Raw genomic sequence first — 25,838 nt, forward strand, 5'->3', positions numbered from 1 at the left:
GGGATTTTCCCATGCCATCCCATGCCAGCCCTGCCAAGGCCAGTTCAGGTCCTAAATAATGCTTGGAGGGTATGGAGCCTTTCCTTCCAGGAGCTGTGACTGGTATTTTACATCTCCTGGTGCTCCTGCTGGCTGGGAGATCAGGAGGGAGGTGCAGATGAGCATGGGCAGTGCAGGGCAGTGTCCTCAGACCATCCACACCCCCTCCTTGCTGGTACCAGCACCAGCTCTCCCTCCTCACCTGGGCTTCATGGCCAGCCTGCATGGTGCTGAGGTCATTCCAAGGTTTCTCATCCTTCCAGAGGGGTTGGTGGGATTCCAGAAGGGTACAGCCAAGGTTTGAGCTGCTTGTTGGGATCATCAGGTCTCCAGGGTTGTGCTGGGTCCTGCACAAGGCCTGTGATTTTGGTGTTATCAGGATAGACATTGAAGAACTTGAAGTGCCGTCTGGAGGTCTTGTGGTCAGATTTGGGACTTCCAAGAGTGAAATACTGTCACAGACATGGTTTATTAAAAATTTTTTCCTCCTGAGAATCTGAGAGGCCTCAGGAACAAAATGTAAACAATGATTATCTGCTGCAGTGGAATGCAACACGTGGAACTGTGATTGGCCCATGTTGGATGTTTCTAATTAATGGCCAATCACAATCAGCTGGCTTGGACTCTCTGTCTGAGACACAAACCTTTGTTATCATTCTTTCTTTTTCTATTCTTAGCTAGCCTTCTGATGAAATCCTTTCTTCTATTCTTTTAGTATAGTTTTAATATAATTTATATCATAAAATAATAAATCAAGCCTTCTGGAACATGGAGTCAGATCCTCATCTCTTCCCTCATCCTCAGACCCCTGTGAACACTGTCACAAAATCCCACTGGAAATGCACGTTTATGACCATCTAGAAGCTTTATTTCTGAAAAGCAGTAGAAGTTTGGGAAGCCTGTGGGGTAATTCCTGTCCTGGCAGAAATTCTTTTCATTTCAGTAGGAGAAGTGAAGCCAATCATTCCTACCAGCTGGGAATCTACCCACTTATTCTTTCTAAATCATACTTTTAACTAAGTGATTTGAGGAAAAGAAATAGAATCAAGTACCTTGTATCCAGGTATTCAAGAAAAAAGTCTCCTCTTATTAGAAATTATTCTGTCAGAGACAAAAACAATGCATTAGAGTTGGAGAGAAAATAAGTATGTAAAAGGTTTAAACTAACAATAAAAGTAGTTCTTGCAACTCTCCTACTTTTAAACTCCTTTCAATCCACATGACATTTCAACAGTATTACACACACCAAAAAAAAAAAAAAAAAAAAAAAAAGGAGGGTGGAGGAATGAAATAACTTTTAATGCATAATACTGAGGCAAGGAAAATATGGCTTGTTCAACATTAACCTTGACAAATTTGTGCTCTTGTCATTTAAATGAATGAACCTTTCCAGTGCCTAGATTGCTGGACCTTGGAAAACAGCAGTGAGGAAGGATTGTGAAAACAATGCCCATCTCTTTTAAGTTTGGGTTTGTTTTTTTGAGTAAATGAATGATTTCAGTGAAATCCAAATAAGGATGAATCTGCTCACTTGAATCCCCCGTTCACAGCCAATGAACTTCCCTGTGAAACAGAGCTTGCCCTCCTGGCTTGCCAGGTATTGATCAAAACCATCTTCCTGAGCCTTCTCTCTCTCCTTTTCCTCCTACAGGCAAAAGGTTAGTGTTAGATAATAGTATTAATTTTCCAGACATCTGCACATGTTTTAATAGCCTTTAGAAGGTTTGAAATGGTTTCTGTTTGACCACCACAGGGCTAAAATGCCATTAAGGCTTAGATTGTAGCAATACATAACAATCATAGCCCTGTAGTTCAACCTGGCAATAAAAAAGCTAATTTATTTTATCGGAGATTTAAATTAATGTGATGAACTCCTCTCTCAACGGGAGCTGTAACACCACTCTCACTAAAAATACCATGTCCCTGCATCTTTTCAAAACCAGATAAAACACTTGTGACAAACCTTGTGTATGTATTGTGTGTGCTATTTTGGAGTGTTTGCACGTGTGTCCATATAAAACTCCTACTGTTCCTGAGACCATTTCAATTTTTCTGTCATATCTTCATTCTCTTTTCTTCTGTCATCTGGCTCGTAGGCTCAGGAAGAAGAAAGTGATTAATAAGGCAGTCTCCTGTGTTAGCACTGGGGTTTGTTTAACACCTTGAGAACTGGAATTTCCTTGTGGACAGAAATTATTGCTGCTTAGGTAAATTCAGTTGAAAATAGTGTTTAAAACAGACCTATGCATTTCACTAGGACATTTTTTGAAAATTTGTGAAAGAAAAAGACTTCAGACAGTTATCATTTCCAGCTTTATGCCAGAGGAAAGCTTCAGCTTATCCCATTATGGAGTGATAAAGCAGCATCTGATGGCAGCAGCTTCTGTGATAAAATGATCATGGCAGCACTGAGAGCGAATCTAATAAGGGAATTGATCTGTAGGTTCCAATTCTGGTACAGCCAACATTGATCAACATAAATGTCAATAAGAAAATCTCACTGAGGTCTGCCTAATTCCTTTAGATTATTTTGGGGCATAGTCAGAAACTGAATGTGAAAATGGATTTTAAACTAGGAATTACAAAAGGCAATGACCAATGTTATGTTGTGCCTGGAATATCACTGGCTGTCATTGTATGAAATGCTGAAATTAGTGAGTATCTTTTAATCATAAAAGGATTGATAAAGCAATAACTGTTGCAAAAGTGAGCCTTTTCTCCTGTGTTTTTATATTAAAGCATTTCTTAAATACAGTGAAATAATAAAAAACTAGCCCACCTTTTTACTGCTGAAGCAGAGATAGCATGTGTAGGACATGCCAGAAAAGATTAATGGTATAGTTCTTCACTGTTGCAGGAATTCAGTATAAAGTTGTTTCCGAGTATAAAGTATAAATTCAGTATAATGTTGTTCTTTCTGGCAACACTGAAGTGTTAAAAACAAAATGGTTTTGTTTGTGGACAGTGTAACAGCAGCAGGTGTCAGGATATGTAGAATGTGCCCTTCACTCTTTGGTGCTGCCATAATTCACAGCACCTACGTGGTGCTGGCCCTCGTTTAGCACAGTGGAACTGACACACTGAGCAGTGCTAGATCAATGGGATGACATTTAGAAAAATAAGAGACAAAATACAAATATGTACTTAATAAAAGGCTCCTCTCCAGCACATCACTATTGTCACAGCACGGCTGTTTCACCATACTCCAAGGAGTCTTCCATTTGCAAGCTTGTTGAGAACATTTTTTCATTAATTATTCACGTTCTGAGTAGCTGATTACTGGGTCATTGATGTAAACTGTTGACTTTACAGTAATTACAAACCACAGGGAACTTTATACATGCATTTTCCTAAGAAATTAAATTAGCTCATTTTCATATTACTGCAATATTTACAGACTCCTACCATAGTGCTATTAAAATGAGAAAAGCACTTTGGAATCTCAGAGCTTGAAAACACCGATAGACATATAAAATGAAAAATGGGATCAGAGGGGATTACTTTGTGTCTTTCAATGTAACTTTTATTTAAAGCAGTTTATAAAAATTAATAAAACTAAGGATTCAGAACAGCAGTAATTTTAGCCTTACATTAATGTTGTCAACTCTCTGAAGAATACAGAGAGATTATGCTATTGGTATTTGTACATCAAATGCCTGCTTAATACCTCCCAATTTATACCCTGGAATATAAATTTCCTGTCTTTGGAGTTACTTTGGGTATAATTCACTGAGTTTTGCCATCTCTGGATCTCTCAATTGTAATAGAGAGCTGCAAGCTTGGAAACTCTGCAAACAAATCAAACTTTGTTTTACTTTCTGTGCTGGAATTGCCTTGTTAGCAGGATTTTCTGATGTTGTTTTAGCACCCTAATCTTCCATACAAATGTTTCTAGTATCATATCCTTGTACTTTGTCTTGGATGTTGCCTTAGTCTCAATAAACTCACCCAGAGGATTTGCCAGCAAACTGAGAAACCCCTCTTAATTCTGGAGTTGGATTTAAAGTCTAGCATCTTCTGTAAGGGCTTTTTAGAAAAGTGTGCCTAGTAGGGGGGAAAAACAACAAAAACAGATGGAAAACACCAAATTAAAACTTCCATGGAAGTATTTTTATTAGATTAATGGAAAATTTAGATCCACACACTTGAAATTTAAGGGCTAGCTAAAAACTTCTTTTTTTTTTTTTTTTCAATTTTGTACTAAGAACTCATTGAGCTTACTGAAATGCATTTTAAAGTTAATCCTTTAATATTCACTTATGAACAGCACATCCTCCTATCACCACTGAGCAATACTGCACTTTTGTGATTGCTTCCCCGTATTTTAAAGAGCTGAGGGTAGGATCAATAAAAGTCTCCAACTTTAAGAGTTATCCTGGAGCTCACTTACTGTGTGTTAACCCTTTCCTCCCACCAAAAATACCCTGTAGCAACGCTGTATAATAACCCTGTAGAGAAATAGAAAAGCTAGCTGAATGAGGTGCATTGGCTTTAAAATCAGAAGTGGGATGTTCCTGCCTGTGCAGAGCTTTATTAGAGGTCTAAGTGATGAACATCTAATTACTTTGTATTAGGGAGGAGCATTTTAAATAGTCAAAGAGTGTTAGGTTTTCGCGCCAGTTTTAGCCCCAGTCCTGTAAATGGTTAAACATGGCCCAACATTAAGAGAAAGAGTAATTTTCTTAGAATTGTGGGCTGGTTTGTGTTGGAAGTGACCTAAAAGCTCCTCCCTTTCCAACCTCCCTGCCATGGACAAGGATACCATTCACTAGACCTGGTTTTCATTTACTAAACAGTGTTAGCCATGAAATTCTGCTTATAGGAAGTGAATAGTAGGAAATAATTCTGAATTTTCTACTAAATAGATATCTTCCAGAGCTGAAAATATTTATCATACTTTTGGTTTTGTGATACCATTTTTATACAATAACACATCAGGCATTTCTGTGTGTACACAGTGTGTAGTTGCAAATGTATTTCCTGTGTTGGTGATTATTAGAATTTAAAAATTGGAAGCATCTTTTTGCAGCTTTCACTTTTGCTTCATATTTGGCTGTTTTTTGTTGACAACCACATGTTCTACTCTCTTTAGAAGGCAGAATTTCCATATGTCAAAAGAATGTATATTCCAAAATCTTATTTGTCTAAAGGAAAAGTTGATTTCTGCTTTTGGAGATTTTATTATTTTTTGCTTAACTATACTTAATTTTCTCCTAAATTCAAGAATATTTAGTGGATGAGAAGGTCACACTTTGTTTTTTGAACAGTGCATGTTCTACTGTAGGTAACTTTTGGTGGGATAGGTGAAGGATGTTCTCATCTCCAGCTGAACCTCCCCTCTGAAATGTATCCAAGGACTACAAAAATCAATATTTTGTTTAATGAAAGATTATGCTTTTACGCAAACTAATAATATAGAAATATTTTTGCCTAATCATATTTTTTCCTTCTGAGGCCTAGTGCCTATATGGTGCAGTGGAAATGAGAAGGTTTTCCCTGCCAGCCCAATTTCAGTGGCTGGGTTAGAGGGAAGCAGGCCAGAATGTGCCTGCTCAGGTTTGTGATGCCCTGAAAAACAGCAAAGACAGGAGAGGGCCACACGCACCAAACAAACATTTACAGCTCTGGCATGAAGCAGCAGGATGAAAATGTCTTCCCAGTATCTAGAGAGAGAATTTTGTGAATGATAGACTTTGGCTCATGTGAGAGAAGCAAAGCCAATTGATTTAATAGCAATTAACTCATCCAATATTGGAGAGCTGTGTACTCTTTGGCATAATTCATTGAAAATTGTTCTGGCAATGCTGCAGACCATTAGATGTTTAAAAAGGAGATGGGAGCTGATAGATATTCTGCAGAAACAGAGTCAGGAGGCACAGTGGTTAGGGGAGTCTCTGTAATATTGCCTTGTGCCAGCAGGTAGTAGCTTTCTTTTATCTTCCTAGAAAGTCTTAATAAGAATGCTGCTGGGGGAGGGGAACTGGCCTGCTGGCTGATGGATTGGTTATCTGCCTGCCAGATAATTGTATTTCCTATTGCACTTGATAGAATAGGTTTCCACCTAAATTATCAATTACTTTGTTTTTATTTTTCATGTGGGTTACAGGAGTTAATCTTGGTATTGAACCACAAAGGGCACTGCCTTTTCTGCATCATCTCACAGGTGAAGGAGGAGCTTTGCTGCTGTTGGGCACAGGCACCTGCAGAGAAGCCCCCTCTGTTCTGCCTTGGCCTCTCAGCACCCCCTTTTTGGAGAGACATGGGTCCAGTCAAGCTAAGATGTAATGAAGATTTTACTCCATACCTGCCCTGTAGTACTCATTACAGAGTAATTTCCAAGAAAGTTGGCCCATTCCATGCTGCATTCAGTTCCATGTGGATTTTCAGGTCTGCAGCCCAGTGATCCTGATGCTTTTCTGTTTCCAGAAGGGTCCAGGCACTGCCCAGCACCTCTAGTATTGCTCATTTCCCCCTTATCATTGTATAGGGCACCAACAAACGGGGCAGATAGCTTGGATTGATGGTTGTAACTCCTCAGTTTCATAGTGAAGTATTCATTTAAACTGATGTGAAGTCATTCTGTGCAGTGGCTGCCTCTGGTTGCATTGTGTCACGATAGCATCAGCAGTGATTTTAATACAGTACAATTTTCAAGGCAGCAGTAACTCCTTGATCTAGTTATGTGACTGCCGTCTGAAAATACCCATAAAGGACACAGTACATTTTGTGTATCTGAGAAGAAATCAGAATCAAGATACATAGTTAGCACAATCTGTTACTTGATTTTGAATGCATCATTAATGAGTTTTTTTAACAAATGCTAGGGTTTTTCCCCATTCTTTAATTAGACAATGGAGAAGGGAAAAGAAAAATAAATGAAAGAGAAACCTTTTTTCTTAGGCTTTTCTTTTGTAATTGGATGACTTGCTTCAGTGCTGTGTGATTATATTTAATTAATGACCTCAAACTTTATTATGCTGTTTGTTAATGCTAGTCATTGTTCTGGCCACCTCTGTTAGTTTATTTGCATATGTGTGGGGAGGACTATTCCCAATGTGATGATCTCATTTGATACAGAAATATAATCACATTATACATCTCGAGAACACACTTTCCTTCTTTGTTAATCATTTCAATCTGCTGATTTGCCTTTGGTACTGCAGTTTTAGAGAGTCACTGAGTTCAACAGCGGCAAAAGTGACTCAAACACAGTGAGACCCCTGTGCAGGGTCACACTGAGCTGCTGAGGAAGGACCCCAGAACCCTGAGCTGTTTCCAGCTGGGCTGTCATTGATCACTGATCAAAAATTATCTCTGATTTCTGCCTGTTCTGACTGATTTCTGTTCTTATGTCTGACACAGATTCTGTATTCTGTAAGTAACAGTAAATTTCCTTGGATGATGTTGTAACAGAATATTTTGTTTCCCTTGTTGAGATGTTTATAGGTTCCCATTTAAGTAATAAAATGGGAAAGTGGAAAAATGGGAAGGCAGTATTGCAATTGTAAAATTCCTTTAGCACTATTTCTATAATCCTTTTTTTTCTGGGAAAACACATTTTCACCTATAAATGTTCATCCATCTCAGCTGTCCCCAGTCATCATCTGACTATTGTAACTTCCACTAAAATATCTCAGGTGACTGGTTTCCCTGCAGAAGGTAATTAATTTGTCTGCAAACCATTTGTTCATTGCACTAGTGACTCTTGGTTCTGAAAACCGTGGGATTCTCTGGTGGCTCAGTGATGCACTTGGAATTATTGTCAAGAGGAACAAATTGTACAAAGTCAGTGAATCTGTGACTTTGGGCAGGCATTTTACCTGGAGTTTAAATCTTTAACAACCACCTGACAGTAATACTAGTGGTAGAACTTTGAAAGGTGCACACTGAATAATCAGGCATCACTGATGTTAAAAACACATAGCCTGGATGTAGTTAATGTTTATAATGAAAAGTATCTTGGATACTGAGTGCTTGCAGCATTTTATTTAATCTATTCAACAATATACTGGATAATACATATTTATACAGAATATTGATCATTGAAAATATTTTCCATAATCTCTCTGCAACAGACAATACCTCCTTAATAAACCTGGATGAATAAGTAACTCTTGGGAAATGACTCCAAATTCATAATTAGAAATTTTTAAAAAATTTTTCCTAGATTGTCTGGAATAGAAGCCTGAAGCAGAGCATGCAGATAACAGAGGCTGTGGGAATGGATGCCTGCTTTGTTCTCTGGCAGATTAATTTCTGCAGTGGGTACCCAGAGAGCAGGCTGGGGAGCAGCTGGGTGTAGATACTGTGTGACTTGCATTTCAGGGCCCTGCACAGAGCTACTGCTACACTGTGGAGGTTCTTCTGCCTTCAGATTCTTTTTCCCTCTGTGGCCAGTCTTTTTGGATGGACAGGGTGATGGGTGATTTCACAGAGCCTCCACAAATCCCCATGGTTTGCATCCCTCCCAGAGTCCTCTGGCAAAGCACCTAACAGAGTCTGCACCATTTGTTCCTCTAAGCTGAGGGGGTAAATGTGGTCTCTTAGGTTGCAAGCTTGAAGAATTAATGGGAAAGTGAAAAGAGCCTGATCCAAAGTCCTTATTTCTTGGGTTTTATTTTTTTAGTCCATTTGCATTGATTTCAATGGACCCTGAGTCAGATCCATGCTGCCTGTTACACGGTGTGCTGGCCCAGGACTAACAAGACTGCAGATATTTTTTCTTTTTATGTGATTGGCTGAGGCATTCGCATAAATCATGGATTTTATTGAAACTGCAATTAAACCAAACCAGGCTTAATGCAGACTGAAAGCCCTAGAATTACTGTACAGGTGGACATGGGGGGAAAGGCACAAACTCAGCCCTCCTGCCAAGCAAAACTGAGAAAAACTGTGTATATAATCCAACAGCATGTGAATATTAATGCACAAAATCCTCTGAGTCCCCAGTTCCCTGATGCAATTATTTTCTATTCACATTAATTGTTCCTAACAGATGACATTAATGACTTTGAGTTAAAATGTGTGCAGAGGAGGCCTTCAGCAGATCAATGCTGGTTAAAAATAGGGTCACTTTTGCAATCATTCACACAAGGTGTAACAGCTCGTAAATAAAACAACATTAACATGTTGATTGATTTATGCATGTTAATTTTTTAGTTCATTTTTATGCTTTTTTCATGAAACCTGTCAAACTCTGTGGATAATGGTGGGGCTCGTGCTCATTTGTTATTGTTGTGTGTGAAGTAATGATAAGTTGCAAAGCAGTGACTAGAAGGAAAAGTAGAGTTTGTTTTGGATGAAGGATGATCTGTCCTCCAGACAGGAAGTCTTGGACAAAGTAAGCACAAAGAGCAACATTTCAAATTAGAACAAATCCGCTTTTACCTCAGGCTCTTCATTTCCCTTGAAATTTAACAGCAGAGTTTGAAATTTTAAAAATGCTGATCTGCTGAATGTCTGACAAATGCTTTTGCTTTTTCTCCTTCTCTTCTGCCCCCCCAGAAACTCCACTCACGCATCTTGGACCTCTCATCTGGGGATTTGCTTTCAGAGGTGGAACGGAACCGAGGCCTGGTGCAAGCCCCAAGTGCTGATGCTCAGATGCTCGTGAGTGTTTGTGCTGCCCTTGCTCCCCTCACCTGGAACCTCCTTTTCTCCTCTGCAGTCTGGTGTCAGGGAAGAGCCATAAAGCTGATCTCTGAATTGGAACACTGTCGAGGCAGATAACAATGCTTTTACTTCCTTCTCTTCTCTGAAATTCAATATTGTGTCCTCAGTTGATATAGTGAGCAGATAGTGTCACCGTGTGCAAAAAAAGAGTAAATCTTAGCAATGTCCCCCATACACCTCTTTGGGTATTGATTACATCTCAGAATCTCTGAGAAATGGTCAAGGAGCTTTTTATTAAAGCCCGTGCCCCGTATTATTCATCCCACTTTTATGATATATTATGTATGAACTTGTAAAAATTCATGGGCTCTGCATTTTTATTTTTTTTTCAGATGGAGTGAGCTTTGTGCTTATTTGGCAAAACGTTCACCAGCGTGGCTTTCATGTTTCATTGTCAAAGAGAAAAGTAGCTTAAAAAACAAAAATCACATACAGGGAAACAAAGAGTACAAGAACAGAACATTGAATCTGCTTGTGCCTTTGATCTTGAAGTATAGTAGTGTCAACAAAAATGTAATCTCCCTTGTAATACCTACTTTAATGAAAAGGCATTGTTTCAAAGGTTCACAAAAATGCTAACAACATTTTGCATTATATTTAATTAAGCCTTCAGGTTAAGTTGCTCTAATATAGTTTTGTGTCTTTAATGGTCTGATTATTTCAATTTTCTTTGATTTCTAGTGAAAATTACATTTTTAAACTGTAATACTACATTCAAGCCTTTTTACTCTAATTTCATTAAAGGTAATGACTAAAAAGTCATGATTACAAAAATTAAAATTTCACCATGTCAGTTAATAGACCCATATGCAAGTTAAATGTATTTAATTAATGCATCATAAACATGCTATTCAAAGTACTTTCTTGAATAATTTAGAGAACAAAGGCAAATTGAAGGGGAAAACTCCACTCTCTTAAGTGATCTGAATGCAATCTAGAAATTGAGTGGATACCCTACTTCATAATCTGGAGTGACATGACATTTTTTGCACATTTTCTCCTCTCTTGAAGATGATTGCAGTAATATACTGTTCTTTTGCTTTGCTTGGATAGCTCCATTTTTTCCCATTGCTGAAACAGTAGGACCAAATGCCTTTCTCCTCTCTTAGGTGCAAAGGAAATAAAGTGAGGGGTTGGAGAGGCTCTCAGATGAGCTGAAGATGACAGGAAGGCAATCCTTGTCACTGTGCTGTGATCTCTTTCCTCCTGCAGGAGAGGATTTGCAGGCATCCTTCCCTTGGATGCTGTGATGGCTGGGACACAGCCCAGTCAGTATAAAGGGCAGAATTCCACATGATGTGTTTTCCCAGTGCCAAAGTGCAGAGGAACAGCCAGAACAAGCAGCTGCTGCCCTTGGCCTCTGTGCAGTCCCCATCCCCAGGAGTGACACTGCCACAGCTGAGGAGGCTGAGGGCAGGAGATCTCCCAGGGGAACCACAATGTCAGAAACACAGACTCATCTGTCTCAACAAAACAGCAAAATCCACTTCAGAGCCAGAAACACAGGCATCAGCCTGCCTGTGGTGCTGAAAGAAGTATTCTTCCCAGAGCCACTGGATTTAAAGGCTGCTCCTCCTGCATCCATTTGACTTCCTAGGAGAACATGTACCAGTAATTCCCAGAGGTGAAATGTGCTCTTGGTGCCTCTAAATGATTTTCCCATTCCTAGGTTTTGCCTGTGATGAAGAATAATGATTTGCCCTGTAGTTAGGTTTGTCAAAACCTGAACATTATGATGTCAGCTGAGCCATGAACAGCTGTACTGATGAACTCCTCAGCAGTAAAAATTCTGCTCTCTCCCATTCAGCTGAAAAAAGGTTCAACCCCAGTGGTAATAAATGGGAGGAGCATGGGGGAATAAATGGAAGAAATAAGAAGAAGGCCAACAAACATGTCAGTGCCTGAGAAGTGTCTACAAACTGAGTGTTGTTCCAAACATTTCCATGAAGAAGCTGAGTCTAGGGCATACACAGCCTTGATAATTTTTTTTATGGATTCAATAACTTTAGATTTCTTGTTTCTTCCTAAGTGTAAATTCTTCATTTAAGAAAAATTATTTTTAAGTATATCTACATACAAAATCAATAAATATTGTTTCAGTTTGCCTTAATGAAATCCAAGGATAAGTTTTATGAAACCGAGGCACAGAATCATAGATTCACTTTGGATGGAAAAGACCTTTATGCTTAAGATCATCAAATCCAACCTTCACCCACCACTGGGTGGAAAGGTTCCCTTGGGATCAATCCCACCACTAAACCATGTCTCCAGGTGCCACAGCTACACAGCTTTTAAATCCCTCCAGGGATGGTGACTCAACCACTTCCCTGCTCCATTGCTTGACAACTCTTTTAGCGAAGGAATTTTTCCTAATATCCAATCTCAACGTCCCCAAAGGCTGTTTCCTCCTGTTCTATCAGTTTCTGCTTGGGAGAAGAGACTGACCCCCACCTCATTACAACCTCTTTTCATGTAGTCATGTCTGGTGTTCCTGGTAATTAAAATGATGTCTGATTCTGTGAGGAAACTGGAGAATAGTGCAAGCACTTAACACTAAAGAAGCTCCAACGCTGTTAGGCTCAAGAATATTAGTTTGAAAACAAATTAAAGGCATCCTAGCTACTCCAACAGAGGTTTAATATTTTACCTAAAGTGCTATCTACTCTTCATTACTCTCTTCCTCAAAGCTGGCACTTAGTCACAGTCAGCTGAAATTGCATTTGGAAAGGGGCGATAACTACACAAGTACTAAAGGCAGCCATAAAGTGTCAATAAATTGCATAAGCAAGAGGCTTCAGCTGTCTGCGAGCGACACGAAGATGGATTGTCCTACGTCAGAGAGTTTCTTAGACAAAGCTTTGAACTAGATAGGAAACCAAAATTAGACTGTAATGGAGAGATTCCATTCTCAGTGGACATTCTGCTCAGGATACTAAATTAATTTACCTTGTCCAGGCTGTGCAGCCTCATCTGTTACATTGTGGGGCTATAATGCAGTTGTCAAGATGTACTTGTATTCTTATAACTTTGTTTTCTGTATCTTACCAGCGCACGCTGCTTATGTATGAAGCATAATTCAAATAGACTCAGAATAATCTTTACAATAAAAAGACCAGAATACTAGTTGAAGAACAAAGAAGAAAACACTGAGCATTGTGGATTTTTTCCCCCTGACAAATGAAACTGTTAGCAATTTTAAATTTATTTCTCTGTATTAAGTTCACCAGATGCTAAATTGCATGAGAGTAAGGCAGAAGCAGCTAACTTGCTTTTTCTTTGCCATTCTTAATCAAGGGGAAGTTAAATGATCGTTTTCTCCCCATAAGATATTTCAATTTCTTCTCCTATTTTAGGAATGCCAGCAGAATGTGAAATCCAGCATACCTGTCTTGAAATGCCAGAGTCAATTAAATATGACAGGCTCTAGCCGCCTGTATCCTCGGAGCAGCTGCAGCAGCAGTGAACTCTCCCTCTCAAGTGCTTGCAGTGAATATTCCAGTGGTTCCTCCTACACTTGGAATGATGGAAAGACAAGCAAAAGGGTAAATCAAATTCATTTTCTTCATGTTTTAGTTTAAGTTAATCTGAAACAAGATTAATTGAAAAGCTGCCTGTTTCAGAAGTTTTTTTATTTTCCTCTCACTTTTATATTGAAAGCGGTTGTCACTAAACTACCTATTACCACCCTTTTTAATTTTTTGAGTGATTCCTTTATCACTCCAGCTTACTTACAGTCTCCTCATTTGTTCAGACATTTATCCTGCCTTTCATATTCCAAACTGCTCTTCTTTTTTATCTTAATCCTTCCATTCATATTGTTCTTCCTATAGGTTTGTAATGCACAGCAGCCTTCACACCATTGTAAAATCCTTTATTAAAAAAGAACTTTGCTTTAAATAGAAAAGAATATAATGCAATGCCCTTATGCAACTCCTCTATCTCTTTACCAAAATGGTAACACTTTTATTGACAGCACTTATAACACAAGTGATTTTTATTTTCTTTTGACAGTCATCCGTGAGATGGGATAAAAGAATAAGCATTGGTTCTTCGCTCCCAAGCAACCTCTCAAGTCCCGCAGATGATCTACCTCCAACTCGAATCAAGGAAAACCATATCTTACAAGGGCTGAAAAAATTGCAGGAGCAAAAAATACTACTTGAACCACCTTCAGTAATATCAAAATGGGGCTACAAAGATTGCATGAACTCCAACGAAGGAATATATTCCCCTGGAATTAAGTGTGGAGGCCATAACGAACAGACTCACTGTAAGCCAATGGAAATGGGAAGTGTTTGCATTGAACACAACAAAACTTTCTCCTATGATTCAGATTCCCATGATGATGCAGATGATGACTCTTCATCCTTACTGTTGCTGCAGGAAGTTCCAAGCAAAGACTGCCGGACCTATTGTAACAAATTAACTCATAGCGTTTCTGACAGTCTCTTTGACTGGGATCCTAACAGGAAACATTTGCCAGAAAGAAGTCCATTTTTTGATTCAAAGGAAAGACCTGAGAAATTGACTAGTTTTGTCAGTGGATTTCAGGCAGAAGCAAAATCATGCACCAGAGCAAAGCTGCCTGAGTTACAGTTAAATCAAAGCCATTCTAATATCGGCTGGAAGGACTTTAATTTTCAGCTTTCAGACACTGATGACAATGAAGTCTTGGATGAATTGCATATAGAAAGCAGTGATGAGAAAAGTCCCTCAGATTTATTAGCAACTCCCTTTCCTGAGAAGTATACAAAGACTTCTGACTTGCTCAAAGTCACAGAGAATTCTCAGTTTTTATCTACTGACAAAGAAGAGAACCAGATACCTGGTCACCCAGACATCAGGCCCAAGCCATGTAATTTCATTAAACAACAGAAGGTTATAAAGAAGACCTCTTCTGAAGAGTGCATTATGGTAATATATGATGCTAAGGATGGTGAGCCTATTGAATTCAGCTCACATCAAACTGGAGTTGTCACTGTAACAAGAAATGAGATTTCAATCAACCAGCCACAAACTACATCCAGTGCAGAATACACTGAACTTATACCTCAGGGAAGAACTGATATGCAGCCAGGACCCAGTGCTAGAAACTACACTGTTTCAGAAAGACAGGAAGATGAAACTGGGAAAAATACTCTTGAAGATAATACAGGGAATAAAAATACAGCTGTCCCCATGACCTGTGGTGAATCTTCACACTGTGGGAGGGTGGCACAGCAAAATGCTTCACGACAGAAACTAGTGAAGCCAGTGTATGATGCATCATACAAGGTCAATTCAAGCTCCACTGTGCATGCAGGAATCAATCAAAAGCCAAATGTCACTAAAATACCCAGCAGAGGTAAATTTTCTCCCCAAAAAACTCTGATGTCTGAGAGTGGGGAGGCACCTGTAGCTCTGTCATTGGGCCCCACAGCCCTTGAGAAGTCACCTGCTCTGCCACCTGTAAAGCTGTCAAGATTCAAAAAGGCTCAAAGCCCTCCTCGTCATTTTGATTCAAAAGTTGAATTTCAGGTTCCAAAGCCCCCTGCCCATGCCCTGCCTGACTTGAAACGTCCTGGCAGAGCAGATGGGGCAAAGTATCCAAAGAGTCAGAGTCCAGCATCACCACTGTTGCCTCAGCACCTTATAGAGCCCAGTAGCTACGGGGAACCTCCAACCAGAGACTTTCATTGTGATTTAGCTGCTGTAGAAGCTCGGTCTCCATCCCCACCCCTTCCTCCAGGCAGGTCAACATCCCTGTTGATTCGGCCCAATTATGCTAATTCTCCACCTCTAGCAGTAAAGTTAGGAGGAGCTGGTCCCACTGAAACAGCAAAAAATGTACTGAAATCATCTCCATTAAAGGGGACTGTGAACTCTGGCTTTCATAATCAATCTGGTCATGAAATGCAAGCAAAAAATGTATCTTCTGGGGCCAAAATTGAATTATCTTACCTTCAAGAAAATGCAGAAGGAATTATGCAAAATAAATGCACATCTCAGCAATCCCACAGTGCACGCCAAGGACTTTCCAAAGTTTCCACAAAGCAAGTCTGCCCAAAAAGCCCTAATCAGGTGGGTCTCCACAGGAATCGTGAGTATTCCAGCACAGATTTTCAAACAGCCAGGTCCTTTCCTCTAGGCTGTCCATCACTGGAAAAAACTCCTTCACAAGACACATATTCCAGAAAAAACAATATTTCCAGTGACAGCGGGTTGGATCAGCTACAGAAGATGACAAACATCCTCCCCACAACTCCTCAGTGTCACACAATGAGCACAAGCGAGCCTCTGCTGTCTCAGGTAAACAATTTCCCGTCAACGCCGCTTCACGCGGGCGATGCCGCGCACGCCTCTCTAAACTCTAATGAGAGAGGAGTGAAAACCCGTCTCCCTGTAGGACTGAAATTATTTGTCAAATCTCCCCAGCTTCTCCGCAAGAGCTCTACTGTTCCAGGGAAGCAGGAAAAAGACAGCATAAATGCAGCTTCCAAAAGTAATGGGAGCTCCAGTAAGTACAAGCAAAGCGAGTCTGTGTGTGTAAACACCAAAGGTGCAATGGATGTGGAATTAAAGGACGCCAGATGTGATGCTGAAGTAAAAAATAATTGTGCTGTGGGACTTAGTATGGATACAGCATCAGCTCATTCTCATGAAAGCTGCAACTTGGTGGTGGACAGAGGAGATGGATTAGAAAACAAATTAGTTAAGAGGTCTGTTTCTTCTGGCAGCAAGTCGCACTTGAAGCCGGCGCTGGGCATGAACGGAGCGAAGGCTCGCAGTCAGAGTTTCAGCATCCACACAGGGGAGAAGCCACCTGCCCCTGGGGCTGAGGGGCTCGGCAAAGTACGGACTCAGATCATTACAAACACTTCTGACAGAGGGAATTCTCTAACGAGGCAGAGCTCGGCCGTGGAAGGGCTTCAGATCAAGGCTGCTCCTGGGACAGCAGTGACACCAGAGGCTCTTTTGTATACTGGTAAACCCACAGAAAGTTCCTGTCCTAGACAAGGCTCCCTTGGAAATATGAGCAGTTTCAATAGCCAGCATGGAAGCCCAAGCAAATTGCCCTTCAGACCATCTCAAAGAGTAGACCAGTTTCACAGCACTTCAAAATGTGATGGAAGCAAACCATTTTCTCAGAAAGATGCACGCAGTCTATCTGTGCAGAGTGAGAAAAGCACTGAAAGCTTTAAGCATGAAGATCTAGGTAAGAAAAGTGTTCTGTCAGCAGAACTGGAGTTAGAAGCCTCGGCTACTGTATCTTCCAAACAAATGTTGTCCTTCCAAAGCTTTGATGGAGTAAAGTGTCCCCATAAACTGGAAGCAACAAGGTCACGAAGGCAGCAAATGTCTTTAAAATTAGCAGAAACCTCTGAGAAGGTAAATGATCTTTTGAGTTCTCCATCTCTGCAACCTACCATAGAGGAGAAAGTCATGTTATGCATTCAAGAAAATGTGCAAAAGGGTCAGGGACAAACCAAATCCCCCACGGTGGAGACTAAGCAAAAGACTGGTCCTTCTATAGCCAGTTGGTTTGGCTTCAGAAAGAGCAAGCTCCCAGCACTGAGTAGCAGGAAAACTGATGTTCCTAAAACTAAGGTGGAAAAAAAGGACACAAAAGTTTCAGGATTTGGAATTAAGCAGGCAAAATTAGAGAGAAGAAAAGAAAAGAAGAAAACCGAGCAGCACTGTGAAATAGAAAATCAGATTAACAGGAAAGCTGACAATGGTGACTTTTTAGCCATGGAGAGCAGAATTGTGAAGCCTTCCCAAGACTCTCCTGGTGAGATTGAGTGTGAACAAGTTAGAGGTTCTACCACAGCTGCCTACTCACCAAAAGACAGCTTCATGAGGGAGCTTTTAAACAGGTAAAACTCCAGAACACATTTTGGGATGTGTTGATGTCCATGTAGCTTTACAGATGCCCAGATGTGAAGTTCAATATATGTTTTTTTTGTGCTAAGAATGCACAGTAGCAAACAGTGGGTGTAGAATTTGAACTTTATTCTCTACAGAAAAAAAAAAGAAAGGCATTAACAATGAGATGATAATTTTGTTCATGTTACTTTAACCAAGCCATTGGTCTTTGAAATTAAAGATAGGCGAGTTACATCCAAGCTGATAATTCAAATTATTCCAGAAATCAAGAATCTAGGCAGATGGTGTGTAAATATAGAGGGTAATTAGGTACATGTTTTAATGTATTCCATCTTCCTGTACTGTAACCAGAAAACACATATTTGGTAACTTGTCAGAATTAATTACCTTTCCAGCTCTCACAACCTTTGGTCACAGAAGAACTTAGCAATGGGTATATTCTGTTTTCACGTTTGCCCCGCAGCAGTCCCAAATATAATATAAATCCTCACATGTGAAAGGCTAAATTGATATACTACCTGAAATTGCAAGTGACAGGTTTGATCAAGGCTAGTTAGAAACATTTATCACTCAAAGGTCTAGAGACAGAAAGATACAGAGAGGTTACTTTAAACATTAAAGGAATGGGAAAGTGGAGTGATTGAAGAAGGGCAATGCAATTTATCAGAGGAATCACTCTCTACCTGCAGAGTTGATAAGAAAGCAGCTCAGCAGACAGAAAGTGGATCAAATAATGTTTCCTACAGGAGTGTGTCGAAGGGCAGCTCCCAGGGCTCCTCTCTTCATGGCAACTCTATCAGCTCTCAAGGAATCCACAGGAAAAACAGCAACACAAAAGCTGATATGGAAATGCAGAATCAGACCCTGGTAAGTGCTTCAGTACATGAAAACATTATTACCTTCTTTTTAACTTCTGGATGTGTTTCTTATTGCCATTGCAGGCAAGCAGGGTAATAACTGTTTATATATAAGATAGAAGGATATTGTGTAGCTAGAGGATTGTGAGTTAATACAAAAGTTGGCAGCTTGGCTATAGGCCACATTATACAGATAGTCATGAAGATTCTACTGCTTCTGCTGGCAATTCAATTCCTGAGAAGATACATGCACAATGATGCCATAATCATACTGTAGTGGAGTGAAATGATAGGACTATTTTTTTATTTTATTTTTAACTCTTTCCCTTAAAAATGCATGCCAGTACTGAACATTACAGAGGTCATTAAGCCTAAAAAGTACACTGCTGATGTGGAAAAGGCAAATTATTTGACCACATTTGGGAATATTTATCATTTAAGAGGGAATGTTCAAAAGCAAAAACATACATTGGACATGCATCTCACTTTGTGCCATTAAAAATCTCCCTGTTCACAGCTTGTAGTCAGTTTTATACTGCAGTAAGGTGCTAACTGTACCTGATAATTTAATTTACTCACAGAGAAGGAATATTGTAACATAGAAGAAAAATTACCCTGTTTTCTGTTAGCTGCTGGAGTCTGGTTCTGGACTAACTTTACTGCACTGAGAAGTGTTCACACAGAGTCCAGGACTGTAACCTAAAATCAAGCTGAAGGGGTGTCCTTCCTGGTGAAGCTTCTTTTAATTAACCTTAGAATTTAATGAGCAATGCCTTGCCTAGCAAGGACCTTCCCTGTGATGTCTTAAAGTCCAGCACAAGGAGAGCAGAAATGCTTTAACCCTACAGCATTTTTTCCTCATCCCTGAGATAGCTGCCTTGTCCATATTATTATGATTATTATTAATCATTACCACAATTTTAACAAACAGCCTGGAAAATTGTGCCACACATAATACTTGCTCTGAAGCTGAGGCTGCTCCTTTTGTTGTTCTGATAGAAATGAGGTGCTGAAGTGCAGCACACACAACTGGGGGAATCTGAAATACAAATTCTCTGGGAGCATTGCAAAAAGCCTTGTAATGGGAAATGAAAAAACTCCTAGCTTAGGGCTAATGTTGAGATGCTTGAAGTCAAGGCATTCCATACATAGTTTTAAGACATTCCATACATAGTTTCAAATTCAGGCAATTTTTTTTTTTTTTTTACTTTAATACAGACGTCTTTGCTGAGAACACCTGCAAGGTCATTTTTTTTTAAACTTACAGGGAACATATGCAAAATGAATGTGTTTGAAAACTTTCCTCCTGACTCCTCTGGTATCATCTGTTCTTTGAAAATGTAGATGTCTCCTGCATTATAAAACCACAAATTATAAGCATATCTAAGGCTGTCCTTGTAGTGTCACTGAAAGGAAAGAGAGAGAATGAAAGTCTGGAAATGTGCAATATGCAGGAAATTCAATCCAACTGATCTAGAACTCAGATAGCAGAGCAGAGCCCCTTATCAGAGCCACTCAGTTTAACTATGCCCCATTTAATATGGTCCTGACAGCTTTCTTCACTGTACAGAAGTACAAAAACTCTACACATTGCTGCTACAATTTCATTCTAACTTACTATTTTCTAATGCTGCAATAATTTGCTGTGCTTTATGTCTGTCATTTTGTGAAGTCTTTCTAAATGCTGCAATAATAGTCTTTGAAGTATATCTTAAAGAAACACACTTCATTTTGTGAAGGAACTACAAAGATTGTTCTTAATGTACATAAATAATGGAGAAATGCTAATTATACTATTTAGTTTTTAAGGACATGTTAGTCATGGTGAAAAGGCATTACTTCTGCTATACCACTCACTCTTTTGTTACAAAGTATTTTTGTGTGGTTTCTGAAGATTAAGTTACATTTATATGTTTCTTTTTTTTTTTACTTTCATATTGTGTTTTCTGTGGCACTTAATTCCTGAAAGAAATATCTAGTGCCAAGAGACTGATGACATCCAGAATAACAAGATTTTAAATGTGCTTACAGTTATTAATGCTAACTTATGAAAGAGACATACCTTAAGATTCCTCAATATGTGGTATTTCATCTTGTCCTCCAAACTACTAAAAGAAAAGCAATGCAAAGTTTTTAAATTCAAAGTTCATGAATCTTATTACTATCATTTCCAGTTATTCTTTGGTGTCTGCTCACTTTGAAGCAGATTGCAAAGGGCTGGGAGATAGCTGTGACTGAAAACAGACACATGCAGTAGAATGGCCTGTTGTGCTTTTTTTTTCCCCTCATAAAAAGACAAAATTAATGCTTTTGGAGAAAACAGCATAAATCTTTTTAAAAGCCCTAAACCAGGAAGATTTTTTTTCTTTTCTGAACAATGCAAAGTGCACTCAGTCATATGGTTCAGTGCAGAAGCTGCTGTATTTCCAAACTGCTTATCAGATATATACTGCTGCTTTAAATCCTGGCCAGAACAGTTGCTAACATTAATTTTCTAGCACAATCTTTTCCTTTAAAAGCTATTTAATTTTTGATGATTAAATCACTTTTCTTATGACGTGCCAGGTAAAGGCTTGAGGCACTATTACACCGTAGCATATGCACCAATTACCTCTGATTTCTGTTCATGCAAAGGATGTTATTGCTGGACTGGCTCTGGATTTATGGAAAAAGCAGTGTTCCACCCATGGTGGCCTTGTGCATTCACCTTCAGAGGGACACACTTCCCGTTAGTGTTCATCAAAAAAGCACTTTGCTCTAAAGGCCAGCCAGCAGAAATACATAACACTTCAGCCTACACCAAGGATATTCCATGTTCTCCAGCACTTTTTCATGTCCTTGGCTGGAGCTTAAGGTGAGATACAATCATTTTTGTGCTGCGCTGCTTCATTTCATCTTTGTGATTTTATTGCAGCCCCGTGTGATTTAGAACAGCCACGGGTTTCACTTTGTGAGGTGGAAATGTGGCACCAAACCCAAGGCACCAGGAGTTTTGTGTGGCACTCTGTGTGCTCAGGCTGTGTGTTTGGGGAACACCCAGGGATCTATCCCAATATTGTGAAATGTCACAAATGTCTCCTCATTTTCCACAGCCTGAAGAAAGGCATTTAATAAGAAAGAAAAGATGTAATCAAATGCCTGGGATTAAGAGATGATAAATGCATTTTTAAAAATCTGGAGAGCAAGTCTTTGGTGTTATACTTGGGCTGCTCACAAGGGGTCAACAGGGCTGCTTGTGAAACCCAGCCAGCAGGATTTACACTGTGATCAAAGATATGTCATGCAAATGATGATAAATTCCAGTGGTTTAGATCACAAAACGTGCTCTTGTTATGGTGAGCGTGCTGTAAGCAGTTTAAAACAGCACAGAGTGATTAGCAAATAATTTAAGATCCCTGAGATATTGAAAGCAATTTTTTTCTGTGGTGCTGCCTTTCCTCCTGTCATCACCATGGAAGTATCTTTATTCCTGTTTGATTTATGGAGCATGGCAGAAAAATATGTCCTTGAAACTGAATGGTGGCCACTGATGGCACGTGATGGAGGGAAGGGGATTTCACTGTGTGCTAGGGAGGGACTCAGATTATCTGTACACCTGGGAAACAGGAGTGCACAATGGCAGGGCAAGGATACATCTTGGAAAAAACCCATAATATCTGAGGGGTTTGAATAACACAAACTTGAATACCACACACAGCTCTTAGAGTGCACTGTGTTCTTAAATGAATTTTTTCTCCCTGTCTAGCTAATAAATGCTTTTAAACAGAGGTGGAAATAAAAATGCCAAAGTTCAGTATTTGCAAAATGACCTAAAGAGATACCACACCATAATTAGATTTTCTTTTGAAGAAGTGCATCTTCCAAGGGTATTTTTCATTGCTGCATATTGTGATTTTGAATGAAATTAAAGTTGTTATCATCAGACATCATTCATAGACTAAGACAGGTTATATATTCCACTCTTAGCTGCCATGTAACTTTACTCTGATTTATTTCTGCAAAACATTCTGTAGTTGTCATGAAGCAACATAAACAGAGTCACAGATGTTCTTCACTTTTGTTGTTGCACTGTGTACAGGCTAAAGTAGTCACAGAAAACCTGCAAGAAGAAGAGGAGGACACCATGACAAGGACTACATGTCAGAGTCATGTGATAGGTACAGAATTATATTTTACACTGGATTTTATTTCTATTAGTTCTTGCAAAAAGACATGTTTAATTCTCATTACTTTGTTTGTTTGCCCCCTTATGTCAGCTTTAGCCTTCATTTAGCTCCTAAATAGCCAGATTTCATCAAATGCATGAGATGAGTGCACACCATTACAACTGTGGGTCAATGCAATGTTTGATTGGAGGGCCTTGGGTTATGAAAGATCATTTCAGCCTCCAAGAACAGTGGGTTACACCCAGTGGCTTAACATAAGGACTGTTGTGCATGGCACTTTCAGTGGGAATAATACTGACATACTGTAACTCTCTCATCTGGCCTTGAACTAGTAAAATTCAGAATAAATGTAAATAGCAGAATAATTGCTGAGATAAACTAAACCACAAGGAACAGCAAACAGGTGTCTGTTCAAAAGACCTTAAAGCTGTTATTGAAAATGAAGTTGCCTTTAAAGCTGTTATTGCAAATAAAGTTGCCTTTGCTGTGGAAGGGCAGCACCATCCACCCCGCCTCGTGACTGGCACATAGTAATTTTTAATTTTACTACATGTAAAAATATCTAATAGGTGATGGAGGACAGAACAGAGGTCTGAGGTTTGTATTAGAGCAGTGTGTCACCAATATAAAGAACTGACTGAGCAAGGAAAATTCACCTTTAGCAAGTTCCCTTTGCAGATAGTGGCTGCAGTAAAAAAAATTTCATTAAAAAGTTGAAATCTGATTCCATTTTTTCCTGCCAGAATCTCTTTCATTTCACTGGTACTGCCAACCCAGCAAGTCCAAGCAGAGGTATCATGTCAAAACACATTTCTTTTGGGGGCAGTAGGAAAATGTTTGCATGCTTCATTGACTTGTACAGCCCAAATTCAGACAAATAAACTCTGGCTGTGTTACCTGAAGGAAAGATCCCTAAACTCTTCCCTCTCTGAGAACTCAGCCATCACCTGGCTCCATGACAACAGCTGAATACCAAGAACTTTGTACAGTGTAAGACTCTGAGGGCATTCTGTCAGTGGTAGGCACTAGCAGAAATTCACAAACAGGAATTCATGCCTCTCATGCTGTATGTAAAGGATTTCTTTTGTGTTACCAGAAATTGTTCAGCAGAGAATACCTCACCTAAGATTGCTCAAAATTATGTTTCCTCATACTGAAATAAATACTTTGCCTCCATAGCAAAAATTCTCAAAGCTTTTACTTTGAATTATGTGAAAAGTTTTAATGTTTACTCTAGATACTGAAAAGAAAACAAACAAACAAACAAAAAAAAAAAAACCCCAAACAACTATTTGCAGAGTTTTGGGGTTTTTTTTGTAAAAATACTCCAGAATATCCTTGTTGTTCATCAGTGTAATTGGTGATTGTTGTGGCTGAGGTCTAGTTGCTATATTTTGATATTTTATTTGTTATTGCATCCTGTAATAGATAGTTCTGGTGGCTTTTGAGAGTATTAATATTTTGCTCCTCCCACAGGCACCAAATCCAAGTCTCTGACAGGACATAGTGGTTATGGAGCAGGTTGTCAGATGCTTTTAAAATTCCTTGATGTAGGTTCTGGCATTTTTCTGATGCAAAAGTTTTCATAGAAAGATATTGATTTTTCCCCCTGCTGAAACTCTATGCAGCCACAGCTTCTCTCACTAATCTGTTCCATGGCCTCACCACCCTTATAACTAAACAATTTCTTTCTAATTCCTAAATCCACTCTCCATCAGCTTAAGGCCATTTCCCCAGGAAACAAAGTTTGCTGTGGGTATTTTAATGCATTTATGCTACTGGGTTTTATGAAAACAGAGCTGAATGGAAGGTAGAAAAGCTATCATTAAGCATAGAAAATGTTTTTTATGCAGCAGGAAAAGCATGTGTTTGTGTAGCTGTCACTAAAGTAACTAAACCGACAGCAGTCCTGCCCAGTTAACCAATAAACAAGGTACTAATATCATGCTCTAGGGAGGTGCCATGTGAGACAATTCTGGTTCAGCACCTTCTAACAGTGAGATACTCCTGGGTATGAATCACAAAATGTGTAAAATACCAGTTGCTAGGCTTTTAATTGTCAGTTGCTGATCTAAAACCATTGAAGTATTATGCTGGCTCTTCAGATTTGCTCAGCTGAAAGAAAGCAACAATGCCCAGTTATATACAAATTCCCTCCTCATGTACTAGTACTTATTCCCTCCTCACATACTTATATCTCATGAACACATGATCATTTCCATATGAAGCAGTCATTATATTGTGCTATGTTGTTCTTCAAAATATATTTTGGAAGTTTTTTCAAAATGTGTTACACCCTGGATGCCTTTGCTGTGGTGTCAGTGAGCAAGCAGAGACCCCCATAGGCAGCAGACCCCAGGACCCCTGAGGATCCCTTTGAAGCCCAGTCATCCTCAGAGCTCTTCCCTCAAGCCCTTTGCAATAAAGCAGTTGTGTTTTGAAAGAGGGATCAAGTGGAAAATGCTGCAGTACCTAAGAGGAAAGGATATGATGAAAAGGTTGGCTTCCTCTTCATGTCATGGCAAGCCCCCAGCTCAGACAGGTACAGCAGGGTCTTCAAGTATTCCTATAAATAAAATTCCTTTATTGAATGCACAGATGATGTGTCAAGCTCCTGACAGTATTGCTCCTAGGTAAACATAAAAAAGGCACCTTCATTTTACAAAGAAAAAGAATTCTGTTTCCCCCAAGGGAGTAGAAGTGTCATTATTTGTCTTGAATTTCCCCATTGTCACAATGACCCAAAAACTTACAAGACAGTTCCAGATGACACCTTTACATACAGAGTGTAATAATTAGACATCTTGAGAGAAACAAAGCAATAAAAAGTTCAATATTTCATATTTCAACTACTGTTTCAAATTAGCAGCTACTCCTGGAAAAGTGTGATTGTATTAATTAAAATGCATTCAGAATTTTCATTGATAAACAGCTTCAAGGGAAAAGTCAAAAATCCATGGCACAAGCAAACAAATGCTAATTACTGAAGAATTCATTCTTGCAGTCAGCTTCACATGGGAATAGTAGGGTATGCAGCAACAGTATTTTTGAGTAAACACAAATTAACAGGCTGTTTTCTTTTTGGGAATGTATCTGTAATGAACAGGAAATTTAGTTGTAATTAATCATATCATTCTTCAGTGTTGGTATGAGCCTCTGCTGAGGCTGAAGGGAAAGACTGAATGTGCCATTTTCTCAGACAGCAACACTTTGGTGATTTATCAAACCCCAGTTTGAA

General features: G+C 39.3%; 1 protein-coding gene across 1 annotated transcript in view; it reads left to right on the plus strand.

Moving 5' to 3' along the window:
- NCKAP5 (NCK associated protein 5) overlaps window positions 1–25,838 on the plus strand; it is a 226,366-nt gene that overhangs the window by 154,207 nt on the left and 46,321 nt on the right. The window contains exons 9-13 of the mRNA XM_064719088.1: window positions 9,544–9,648; window positions 13,065–13,253; window positions 13,723–17,567; window positions 18,324–18,444; window positions 22,513–22,591. Coding sequence (XP_064575158.1) covers window positions 9,544–9,648; window positions 13,065–13,253; window positions 13,723–17,567; window positions 18,324–18,444; window positions 22,513–22,591 — 4,339 coding nt within the window. The remainder of the gene's footprint in view (window positions 1–9,543; window positions 9,649–13,064; window positions 13,254–13,722; window positions 17,568–18,323; window positions 18,445–22,512; window positions 22,592–25,838) is intronic.

Source organism: Zonotrichia leucophrys, chromosome 7 (assembly GCF_028769735.1).
Source record: "Zonotrichia leucophrys gambelii isolate GWCS_2022_RI chromosome 7, RI_Zleu_2.0, whole genome shotgun sequence".
Lineage (NCBI taxonomy): Eukaryota > Metazoa > Chordata > Aves > Passeriformes > Passerellidae > Zonotrichia > Zonotrichia leucophrys.